Below are 12,914 nucleotides of genomic sequence, written 5' to 3' on the forward strand. Positions count from 1 at the left end.
TGTTATCCATGTGTAACTTTGTAGTCCTACAAGAAGATCAATGACTCGTGGGAGTTTGGAAGCACTCCAATTTTATATAGAATAGCAAAACCACAATAATGTAGAAATATTCTGTTACAAGTGAAAGTCCTGCATTCGCATTTTGCTTGTGTAAAAGTACAAAAGTATTTGTATCAAAACTTACAGTAACAAACAAGAAAGAATGGATGGATGAATTGGATTGTAATTATGATGAATGCATTAATGTGTTCATCACTTCATGTTGAGGCTGGCAAATCTGAGGCTGATTTTATTATCTTATGTGCTACTGGGTAGCTTAACTTATACTAAAATACATAATTAATTAATTCATATCTATTATAGTAGTATATGAAGTATCAACAAATGGAAATACTCAAGTAAAAGTAACTCATATTTGTACTTGAGTAAATATACATAGTTACTTTCCGATCCTGAAATGAAGGCAAGGACATTGATAAGATGATCAATTGCCATCCAGTTCCTTCATAGTGTACTGAAACGTGATGTGTTAAATGTAAACTTAATGTTGTTGTTTTTTTTTTTGCTTTTCAGACTGGATACATTTCCAATCTGGATAGTCAAAAAATCTGATTTGGGCTGGCAGTTTTACCTAACTGTCCAATGAGGCCACAGACATGTTTTATGAGCTGTCTCATAGGTGTAAATGAGGATGAGGGCCTGTCACAATATGATGAAGGGCAAAACTTGGACCCAGACCAGGCCACCAGGGGTCATCAATATGTGGGTGGGTGACGTGACGTAACGTTTTCGCTGTCCTCGGTGTCAAACATGTATAAATAAAAAATATATTTGTCAAAAACCTTCTGAATATTGTGCAGGACATTAAGCTTTATGTGAACTTACTCAAGATTAAAACATTTCATTCCTCATTTCTTCAGAATCTTCAACCAAACATGGCAAAACTCATATGGTGTGACTGTCCTGACCTTGTTTCTCAAAGTGGGAACTTGAATAAAACTAAGAAAAAGAATTGCTAAAAATCATTTGAAAATGAATTTAGGCTAAAAAAAATGTCTATTTTGAGCCTATATCTTTTCAAAGTCAAAGCATAATGTTTTCAGTCATTTCTGATCAAAAACATTTTGTCCCCCAACCCAAAATCATTTGGTGTGACACTAGTTTGGAAAAATTAAACAGGCAATTATTTGGACACCTATTGGCTAGAGAGGTCCTTCTTCTGTAAGGCTATTCAGCACTCCCAGCACAACTGCAAGACAGGTGTCTGAGGTGAGTTATGATTTTAACATTTTCATGAAATGCCATCTTGTTGAAACGTTGACAAACTCACCATTCTGGATGTCTTTTGGTGTGACACCTTTTCTTTAAAAAAAGCTTAAGTTATTTGAAGTTTTGGTCATATTTCCATGTAGATCTAGGCTGCTTTGTTATAGCTAGCATGCTGTTAGCATGCTAATGTGTACATAGTAGCCTCAAGGTAAACCTAAATGGACAAAACAGTAATATGGTGTGACACTTAATCATATGGTGTGACATGTCTGCTTGTCACACCATATGACTTGACTGTCACACCATATGATTTATACTGTATTTAACTACAGATATAACAACAAATAACAAAGTTCCATGTTTCTTTTGTACATTTAAACATTTGTTTTAAACATTTTTACATAAAATGTAATTTAGCTTCATTCAGTGATACTTCAAATTCATCAGACAGAGCAGAAACCCCTTCACAGAAACCTTAACATATTGTTTCAATCTAAACAATATTTTCTCTTTGTCTTAAACTATACATTGCATTTTCTTTTGTCAGCTGGAAAATGACAAGTGCTGAGAGAACGAGAAAGTACAGGGAGAAACTAAACAATGACCCAGCAAGGAGAGAGGAGCCAAAGGGGCGAGACTGCATTTTCTACGAAGAGCAGGAGGTTGTCTGTGGCATAGCAGAACCGCAACAAGGCAGCCGGTTTGCTACCCTCACCAAATACGACTGGCTGATGTACAATACAGTCTAAATGTATAATCTAATCTGATCTAATACTTTTGTACTTTCACTCACTGGACTGGACAGTGGACAGTGTTAAGGTAGGACCCGAGACAAAACTAGCGAAAATAGCTGATCTACAAGCTCTCAACACGTTGTGCTGCGAGAGCTTGTAGATCAGCTATTTTCGGAGTTGCGCAACCCAGCACTCTTTAGCTAGTGGAGATGTGGTGTAATGTCATGATTCCTAATTACATTTGTTCAACACAAAATGCTGTGTTCAAGTTCAGGAGACTTCGGAAAAAAGCAATTTACCTGAATGCTGAGTTCTGTTTCCACTAATTGGTGTTAATAAAATGTTGCCTTCAATGCCTTGGCTCCAAGTGTGGCTATGCGCCTTATTGTCCCTTTAGGATCCTTCTGCCGTGGGCCGGCAGAAGACTTAGGTGTGCGTAGCATTCCTGTGCACATCCTCATCATCCATCTACTACTACAATTCTTTCTTATCCCATGTTAAAGCCCTACAATAATATCCTGTTCAGAAATATTAAGGCCATGTTATCCTGGGTAATTGTTTAATCAATCAGTAGTTCAGTTCAGTACTCACTAATAGGTAGGTTAAAACACAGTTTGCTTTGACACATGAAGATATGATCATACGGTGTGACACTAAATCATTTGGTGTGACATTCCAAATAGTGAGAAATCATACCTTTATTAATGATTAAACCAAAAAAATGTTTATGGATTACATAGAGAATATTATCAGGAAGAGTCACAAATATTTGTGTAATTTTAGAGAAAGTTTTGACAGAATACATTTAAAATATGTTGTAAGATCATGAACATGGGCCTCACACAGAGTGTCGATTATGAAAAAAATATACAGATATAATTAATTTTCAAAAAACTATAGTGGATCACTGGTTAGTTATGATAAAGGACTTTGATAAAGTGAGTAACTTAAGAAAGATGTACTCCATTTTCATTTTATGAACAATTATTTTCATGTCACACCATATGACGATTTTAGGCACAAGTACAACAAACTGCTGAATAAAGTCTGATTCCAATAAAATATCTAAAAACAAAATGTATTTCCATAAGGTTGAGAGTGAGTAGAACAAAAGTAAATAACTTTTATGCCTGCAATTTAAAGTTTTTTTAAAAACACATTTTTTGGGGCGTCACGTCACTGACCCATGTACACAGGCAAATGTGTCCGTGGACTTGGCCTACACCATTATAGTATTCTTATTTTGATCATAATATTGAACGTCAAGTCTCCAGGTCTTCTTCAGAATATCCATGACACTGATTTACTATGACACTATGGCTCATTCTGACTCCACTACAGTGGCGTCAATTCAGAAAAAGCTAAGGTATGGCAACATGACTGGTGCCTTGCACACGCGCCTTCGTGCGCGTGCAAGACACCAGTCATGTTGCCATACCTTATAGCAACAGGCACGATACATTTATTTTAAGAATTACATTTTATTTTTCCTCTCAGTTTCTACAGTGTCTTGGGCTGGATATGGCAGCCTAGAATGGTTGTTCAAGTGCAGCTAAACTTGGCATGTTAGTAAACATGCCACAATGCATTGCACCTGTGCAGCTGACCTGCAGAACTTGGGAATATACCATTTTGTCAAGATGGGGAGAATACAAGTGTGGAGAATATAGTTATAATACCTTGTTAAAGACAAGTGACCATTTTGTTAAATTTTGCATTTATAATTATTTTACTGTAATTTAACAACATAATAACCAACATAGATAGACAAAGAGACATTCATGGATTTATATTTAAAAGTAGCTTTTATTTCCCCCCCTGGACCCAGGGTATGGCAGCTGCATACCTCTGCCATACCCAATTGACACCCCTGCTCCACTAGTACTTGTAAACGTTTTATTTGCAAGGACCACCACAACTCTGAGTGTGTACTGTACAGGGTCCATTTGGTTCCATTTGTACACTCTCAGAGTTAAAGACCTGTTATGGTAATTCAGGACTATATCTCTGTGTATTTCTGGTAATATTATTGTCTGCTCATATCTCTGTGTATGTCTGTGGCAAAAAAAGATTTTTTTTTTTACAAAAATGTCCACCACAAGCCAGCATGGTGATGACCCCTGACCCAGACAGGTATGAGGTCACATTCCCGGCATTTTAAAGGAACACGCTCAAGAGACTGTCTGGCAGGGCAGCGGTCCAGATATAACTCCTCAATAACCTACAAAAACAGTTCATTGTTGATACTAGTCAAGTGAAGTAGCTTTCAGAGAACTGTCACAAAGACACTTTAAAGGGTAACAGGCAAAGAGAAGTAGTAGAAGGGCTCTTCGGTGCTCAACAGGAACAACTTGCACCAGAGAAAATAACCTGGGCACTTCAGAAGAGACTATCCAAATAAAACATAGGCTATACTGGAGCACTCAACTGGTCCAGGCACGTGCATAGACATCAAAGCCCTTTTATCTGTCTGTAAAAAGTGACCTCTCCAGACCATGAATGCAGTTTTTACTATGGTGAAAGAAATGCAAATGCACCCTTTCCATGCCATATCTGAAGGCAGCATTCAAGAGAATTGCATTGTCCAAACTCTCCTGAACTTGCTGTACATGCTGTACACCACATCTCCAGTATTGACTTGATTATGCTTCAGTGTGGTATCAAGCACCGAAAATAGCCGACCTCCAAGCTGGACATTTTTACCCAAAGGCCCTTTTAGAATTTCAGCTCCTGCCTCTAACATTCTCGGCACGTCCCTGAACTGGTCTGTACGTGTTTTATTGTTTTGCAGGGGTGACTACCCCTGCAAAACAATAAAATATGTGCAGACCACTCGAGTGCTCCAGTATATTTTATTTGGATAGTATCTTCTGAAGTGCCCAGATATTATTAATTTCTCAGACACTTTAAAGAATCTCTTTTAAGGGGCATTTCCGTTTTGTATCAATTCAAAAGGAGGAAGTTGTATGTTATACAGTAGGCCCTATATAAAGAAAAGTCCTAGTGTCGCTAACACAGAGCCTAGAGGAATACCATATCACTTTTAGCACACTATCACCCAGTCTTAGAAAAGAGAAATAAAGTCTGTCTCTACACTGGACAATGCTCCACAAGTGATTTATGAGTGATTTATAAATGATCTATGACTAGTGGAGCATTTTCCGGTGTGCAGACTTTATTTATCTTTTGTAAGACTCCAGCACTGTGGGATTGTATTCATTGGATGTGTGCTTTGTTCACTTCTCACAATACCACCCAGGTCAATAAGGTGTTCTCGTCTTCCCATGGATTGCAGAGGCATATAAAATGTGTGTAATGATTGTTCCTACCTCTAGCACAGTAAAGCATACAATATTTGTTTTGAGATCTCCACATCTAGGGAAATATAAATTCATTGGGCTTTGGACACCGGACAAAACCAGCGGTAACAAACCTATACATCCACTGCTTTGAAAACCAATCCTGATAATATGAAGGAACACCTGTGAAGTCCTTGCATTGGTTCTGTAGAGCTGTTATTCTTTAATTTCCAAACGGTTTCTACCCAGTTTCATTACATTTAGATAGGTTACCAGGCGTAACGGTAGATGGATATCTCTGATCGTCTGGCTATGCAAGACTAGTAATGCACTTTTTTGTAAATCTGGAGCCCAGATACTCCCCAGTCTGCTATTGCTGCATATCGTCGTTGTCAGGCAGAAACCTCCAAGTTTCAAATTTGTATATTCTTTCGCGAAGTAAAGCCCTGCTTCATCGTACAAGGCCGTCGCACAAAAGTAGTGAAAACAGCAGATCTACAAGCACACAACGCCTCGCACCGCGAGGCGTTGTGTGCTTGTAGATTGGCTGTTTTCACTATAGTTTAAATAATTTTTCTAATGAAGAATGCAAAACAAACGGTTTTGGACATACAAGGTTTTCACCCAACAACGACGATATAGTACATTTTACGGAGCTATAGCTTAAGAAGAACAAGTTCATAGTGTAACATGATTCAACAATCAGTATATGTATATGTTTTAATTAATTTAGCTTTTAGTTTCTTGAACTTTCTACAGTTTTCAAGTATTCTCTTTTTGATTATTTCAAATGATGTCTGTAAATGTATGTATATATTGTTGTATCTCGGTTGCGTTGTAAATGAGTGCTTGCTCTCAATTGTATTTCCGAGTTTAAATAAAGGTAACAAACAAACAAACAATGCACAGATTGTAAGAACTAGAACTGGTAATTAATTAGATCAGTCCGTTACTACATTATTGAACAATAGAACACAAACAAAATCACCACATTGTACATACATTGTCATCCACATCTTGGTGTATGATGCACTGCCAGTGTTTCCTGAAAATACAGCACAAAGTTAAATTGAAGTAAAACTGTGAACAGTTAATCATTACACCTCACAATGTCATATACTGATTAGAATATCAGTCAAATAAGAACACCTACTGTATGTGTGTATGATAAGCATGAGTACACAACCTCTGGCAGGAGATGATAGAGCTGACCGGCCCAATAATGGGACGCCCTCTTTCTTTGGTGTTTCGCCCAGGTGAGTGTGGTTATATGCCTATATAGCCACGCCTTAACGTTAACCTCACAAAAACTATGCCTAAACCTATCCTTATCTCTAACCTCACAAATACTATACTATACTTGGGGACGGGGTCAGCAATATTTCTGTACAACCAGGGGCCTGGGGAACCAGAGCCCCTGGTTGTCCCTGGTTCGATTCCAGGCTAGGGTTGCAATGTCGATGTGTGTCCCTGAATAAGACCCCTCTTAACCCCTAATTGCTCCCACGCTCATTGTGGGCAGCGAATCAGCTGGGTTGGGCTGAAAATACTGCATTTCCCTCGCAAGAGGAAATAGGTATCTATCTATTATTAAATGTGTCAGTGGCAAAGACTTGGTGTTGTCTGTTTACACACCATTATAATGTTCTTATTCTGATCATAAGACCCAATTACTGAATGTCAAGTCTCCAGGTTACTCCAGGACACTTACTGTAATTACTACAACACAATGGCACATTAGGAGTCCAACTAGTACTAGTGGTTCTCAAATGTGTTATATCGTCGTTGTCGGGTGGAAACCTTGTATGTCCAAGACCGTTTGTTTTGTATTTGTCAAAAATGAACTAAACTAGTGAAAATAGCAGATCTACAAGCACACAACGCCTCGCACCGCGAGGCGTTGTGTGCTTGTAGATCGGCTGTTTTCACTACTTTTGTGCGACAGCCTTGTATGATGAAGCAGGGCTGTACTTGGTGAAAAAAAAGTACAAATTTGAAACTTGGAGATACAAGGTTTCTGCCCTACAGTGACTATATGTAAGGACCCCTAAGGGGCCAGCTCACTATGTGTTTCTGGTAACAGTATTTATTGTTCTGTATGTCCATGCCAAATTTTTGTTTTGACAAACATGTCCACCACAAGCCAGCATGGCTGCACTGCAGCCTAGTTCAGACCAAAGATTGGTGACATGACAAAACCATTTTAAAGACGCCATGAAATGTTATTCTGAGAGTATTCAATTTCCATACATCAGGGGCTTTGCCAATCACAGAGACATGGTCAAACTGCACCAGAGCTTCCAACCTCCCTCCAGACAGCGTGCAGGTCAACGTCTGTTATACCAGACTATGAGGACTGGTTTTGGGCGTTGGGGACTACTGTGGACTGCCTGAGGTCATGACTGTCCAGAGCAGTGTCCACAAAAGAAAAGAAAAACATCCCTCACTCATACAAGTGCAAAATGAGAGATAATTGCATGTGCATGTCATCATATTATTAGTTGACTGAAATTGGTTAGTACATGCTGGTGTAATTAATCAATTATAGTTTTGTTTGACATAAAGTAAAACATTTTAAAAGAAAAGAAAAAAATACTGAACTCAAATTAACCATTACAGATACAAGGAGAGAGAATTAAAGGGCTTAAACTAAACTAAACACAGATGTTAAGTTACAAAACCCAGACCAAAACCATTTCTTTGGTAACAATAAAAACACAGTGGTCAGAATGAAAATGAAAGTAACCTAACCTAAAATTAGTTTAATGGAAGGACTGGGGCAGACCTCTGACACATCACGCTCATGTCACCATGACTCAGCCGTAACTGTATAAGAAGTTCCCAATGCGGCTACGCACCAGATATGGAAGTGTGTTGTCAAACCTCAAGGTGTCATCATGGCATTAGGCTAACAAATTACTCATCTCCATATATGGACACAAAAGGGAGCGTGCCCATATATGGTCATATACTGATGATGACATCAGTGATCTCCATAGATGGGCATTAAAGGGACAATGACTGACAGATACAGATAGATCTCCATATTATCATATTATGGCATATCAGTGGTTGTGCGACCTAGGTGAGGGCCGTTTAGCGGATGGCATGAATTTCTACACCAAGAGGGCAATTCTTTCAACATAAGATGCTGCATTCAAGTTCAGGCGAGTTTGGACAAGGCAATTCTCTTGAATGCTGCCTTCAGGTATGGCATGGCATGGAAAAGGGGGCATTTGCATTTCTTTCACCATAGTAAAAAAGGTTAGGAATTCTAGTATGGTATATATACTGCATATGTATTATATACTATAGACTTGACAATTAAAACTGTACAGTATGTCCATATTTACATATGCCTACGAGCCTACCCCTTCTGGGGCATAAGGCCGTCAACAAGCGATCGCCAGGCATCTCGGTCTTGAGCTGTTCTCTCCATTGGTTCCAGGTTATCTTCATGGTCTTGGTGTCTGCCTCTCTCTGCGCCAGGTCTTTCTTGGGCAACCCCTTTTCTGCTTTCCCGTGACCATATTTGGGCATAATCAATTTGTGCTGACATCGGGGATCTCCATATGGCATGTGACGTCAGATATAACAGAAATGGGATCATCATTTGACTGACATACTTTGCACAGACTGCAGGGATCGCCGTATACCTGTATTGGTATACAAGTGCATAAAAACATGATTTGATTTAAATGTGTAGTTTCTCCTGTCATACAGTACATACGTATTGTAGATGGCAGCGTCCAGTGCTTCAGGAAATGAAGCAAGTGGATCCTTAACAAGTGGCATGAGCGCTAAACCTGAAAGTATGGACGAGGGGTCTACTTTCACAGTAGTAAAAAGAGACCCAGTCATAAAGCTGAAGTCACCGGTGAGCGGCTCCCAGCCGCTGCAGTGGGCAGCAGATCACAGGCTGGCAGCATCTACAGCTAGTGCTGTATCTCTCATGGAGCTGGTGTGTGATTTCCACAGCAACAAACAGGACATGGTTCTGCACAGAACCTCCATCCCCGTGCCTGCAGAGACTCTCAAATTGAAAGTTGGTTCAAACAGTGAGCTTGAAACCGCCAGAAATCGCTTTAGCTCGGACGCAGACCCAGCGATTAGTCAGCGTTTCAAAGCAGAAAGAGTCATCAACTCCTCTATATGGAACCGCAGCGGAATCAAATACACAAGTTGGTCTCCCCTGGGCTGTGACGCCAACGGTCGCTGCCTCCTTGCTTGTCTGACCCTGGACCAAAGACTGACAGTCCACTGCAGTCACAAACGCTCTCAGTGGCTCAGTTTGGTTGACCTCACCAGCCTCTACAGCAAGAGGCTCGAGGCGTACGGCTACTCGCACACAAAGAACGAGCCAGCCAAGTTGAACCTCCTCAACCTGCAGGAGCTGCAGTGCCGTTTCCAAATGCAGACCCCCGTAAGAATGGAGTGGTCCCGCATCTACAGGATGAAGAAAGTGCTCGGTGAAAACACGTGCAAAGAGGTCGAAATGGTTATACTTGCGGTCCTGATGGAGAATGGCGACGTCGTCCTGTGGCGGTTCATTGTGCCATTTGTCCAGGGTGGTCAGGTCGAAATCCACAGCATCATTGAATCCGGCGTCGCCAATCCCACTGGCTTGGCATGGTGGGAGTCGGAGAACGAAGACGGCAGGATGTCTGCACTCGTAGTGGGCAGTCAAGCTGGGACTGTGAAGGTGATGCCAGTGCAGGCCTGCAATGATACCTCGAAGAAATGCTTCACCCTTCACCAGCCTGTGGTCCTGTGGAAAGAAGAGGACCAGATTCCTGTGGAACACATCAAGTGTGTCTCCATCTACCACCCGATCGAGAAGAGGAACGGCAATCTTGTGCTCGCGACGCGTGGCTGCTATGTCTTCTGGTGCTTGTTGATGATTTCTCCTGGCGGACTGAAAGTCCAAAATGCCCATGTCTCTGGCCTGCATAGTCTTCCAATAGTCTCCTTGGCAGTCACTGAGCATGCTGTGGCTGCCTATACATGCTCCTTAGATGGCACGGTGAGGAGGCTGACCCCCACTTTCACCGAATCGACTCTGATCTTCAAGAGAGACTACTTGGTGACACCAGACTGGTCGCCAGGCAGGGCACTAAACCTGTTGCCAGGCAGGAGGCTGCAAAGTATCTCGGTGAGTCAAAATGGCGCTTACATGGCTGTTGCCAGCACTGATGGCTTAGTTGACGGCCATCACGTTACTGACAGGAGCTATCAGGTAGACCTCTTTGCCTTACAAACACCCGAGGAGGCTGCGAAACAGATATTGAACTCAACCAAACAGAACCTGCACAGGTATGCGGACCTCCTGGAACTGGTGCGCTGGCAAATCCTTCAGGGCAAGGTCATCCCTCAGCCCTTGCTGGATGAAGTTGACAGCAAAATCCAAGCTGCGGACCAGCCGTACTTTTGGCGCTTCAAGCTCTTCCTCGTCCGCATGTACTCCCAGGCTCTGAAGAGGGCGCCCGTGGACCATCGGTGGAAGCCTACACATGAAGGCACTAGTAAGGTCTTCGTAAAGGACGAGGGGGATGCCGCCACAGGTACACAGGGTGTGGAGTTTGGCACCGTGAAGGAGGAGGAGGGGGCAGGGCCACGGGTGAAACAGGAGAGACCAGTGAAAGATGAGAACTTGGACCAGCAGAGAGACAAGGCACAGGCCTGGATCGAGAGCGCTGAGCAGCATCTGGTGAAACAGCATGTCAAGAAGGTCCTAGCTGAAGTCTGTCTGAACATCGGCACTCAGAACAGCATACCCACGTGTGGGTTGTTGGACTACCTGTCTAAAAACTCTGATGACAGGAACGCAGAGGTCTTGATTGGTCACATCCGCAAGAAGATGAGCGAGCAGACATCCACGGAGAACTGCAGCCTGTGTGGAGCGGAGATGCCTTTCACTGACCACAAAGAAGCCGTGTGCGACAGCGGCCACAGATGGCTCAGGTGTGGGTTGTCGTACCAAGCTTGCCAAACGCTGACGTTCAGGCGCTGCCTGCTGCTAGACAGCATCGCCAGCATGCCTGCACCTGAGGAACCAGAGTGGATCAGGAACCTGCTGGGGTGGAGTTGTGCTTTTTGTGATTCTCCCATGATCTGATGTTATGAGGTCTGATTGACTCTGTGGTCTTGAGGATTGGTCAAGCTTCACATGACAATTTGGCCCTCCAGACAAAATCATTCATTCATTCAGAATTCATAAAAATATAGAACTAAAGCAAATAGAAAGTATAGATCTAGAACACAGATTTCACAGCTCTAGAACACATAGAATAAAAATGCACCGCTTCACTTCGAACAGAGGTTTGATTTTTTACTTTGTTCTTGGCTGTAGCAGCATGTTGATTGATATCAAAAGACCACATCTACTCAGTGTTCTAACAAAACTACTCAACTTACACTTTTCATGATAAATATTGGATTAATATGTTGCTACTCTTTTCTTTTCAATGACTATACAGCATTATATTTGACAGCATTATATTGAACAAAAACAGGCCTATAATTTTCAAGAAACTAAATTCATGGAATATCAAACAGCTTTCGCTAAAGCTAGAACTGAAGCTAGATTGTTGTCATTATAGCTCACATCTACAGTTTTGTCTGTATCTTATATTGTTTCAAGGCTTTTATATGCTGTTTATTAGCAATTTAAACTCTGTCTATCAGAGAACTCTGGTATTTAACTTAAATAGCTACACCAGATAGATCATATTAGTGTCTATCTGCAAGTGTTAAGCAAAACTGATTGTCAGGGGAATGGCAGCTTTAACTAGAAATGCACTCTGGCAAGGTGCCAACTTGCGCAAGCAGAGCGTGCCATGAGGTGCACTCACCACTGGCATCACCTTTCCAAAAATAAAAAAAATAAAACCCTGATATATTATGATATATGCCAATGCCAGTGACATCACCACTGGCATCACCAGGACTACTGGTCCCTCATTGCCTGTTAATGATGTCATTGCCAGAGATGCTGGTCCCTGATTGGGCTACGGTCTTAAACAAGAGAGGACACCGACATACAGCAGTACTTGCATGCTTTGCTTGTGCAATAATAATGTTATGCCCTATTTGTGGAGATAAGTGACTTACGGTCGCTTATCTCCCGATTAGGGAGTCTTACTGGTACTATTATGTTTATATTTAAAGCAGGAGTTTGGTAATGTGTGATAGTGCGATTGATGTAATCCAGTGTTTCTCAAATGGGGGTACGTGTACCCCTAGGGGTACGCAGAGATACTGCAGGGGGTACTCGAAAATGCCCCCAAAAAAGAAAAATAGAAGTAGGCCTATACATCACTGTTATGTTTAGTGAGAAAATGTTGTGAGCCTGATAGTTGCTAACCCAAATTATGGTACCAGGCAACTGGGATGTGTTTGAATGATGTTTGACATTTGAATGTAAGTTATTGACATGAAAACTGGACTGAAATGTTATGGCCACAGTGTTGAAAATAAATCTGTTCAGGAGGCACCATTTGAAACTCTACTCCCTTTCTTATTTGTGATAGTTTTAATTGCAATTTTATAAGGAAAAGGTTTTTGTCGGGTAAAGCCAAGGGGGTACTTGGATTCAAACATCTGGTAAAGGGGG

General features: G+C 41.4%; 1 protein-coding gene across 1 annotated transcript; it reads left to right on the forward strand.

Moving 5' to 3' along the window:
- Positions 1 to 9,116: 9,116 nt before the first annotated feature.
- Positions 9,117 to 11,417, forward strand: LOC308291023 (general transcription factor 3C polypeptide 4-like; the record flags this gene model as incomplete). The annotated part of the gene is made up of 1 exon (XM_080732938.1): positions 9,117 to 11,417. The coding sequence occupies one exon, from the start codon at positions 9,117 to 9,119 to the stop codon at positions 11,415 to 11,417; it is 2,301 nt and encodes a 766-aa protein (XP_080589064.1).
- Positions 11,418 to 12,914: the final 1,497 nt, after the last annotated feature.

Source organism: Nannobrachium achirus, assembly GCF_963921795.1.
Source record: "Nannobrachium achirus genome assembly, chromosome: 9".
NCBI classification, from domain to species: Eukaryota; Metazoa; Chordata; class Actinopteri; order Myctophiformes; family Myctophidae; genus Nannobrachium; species Nannobrachium achirus.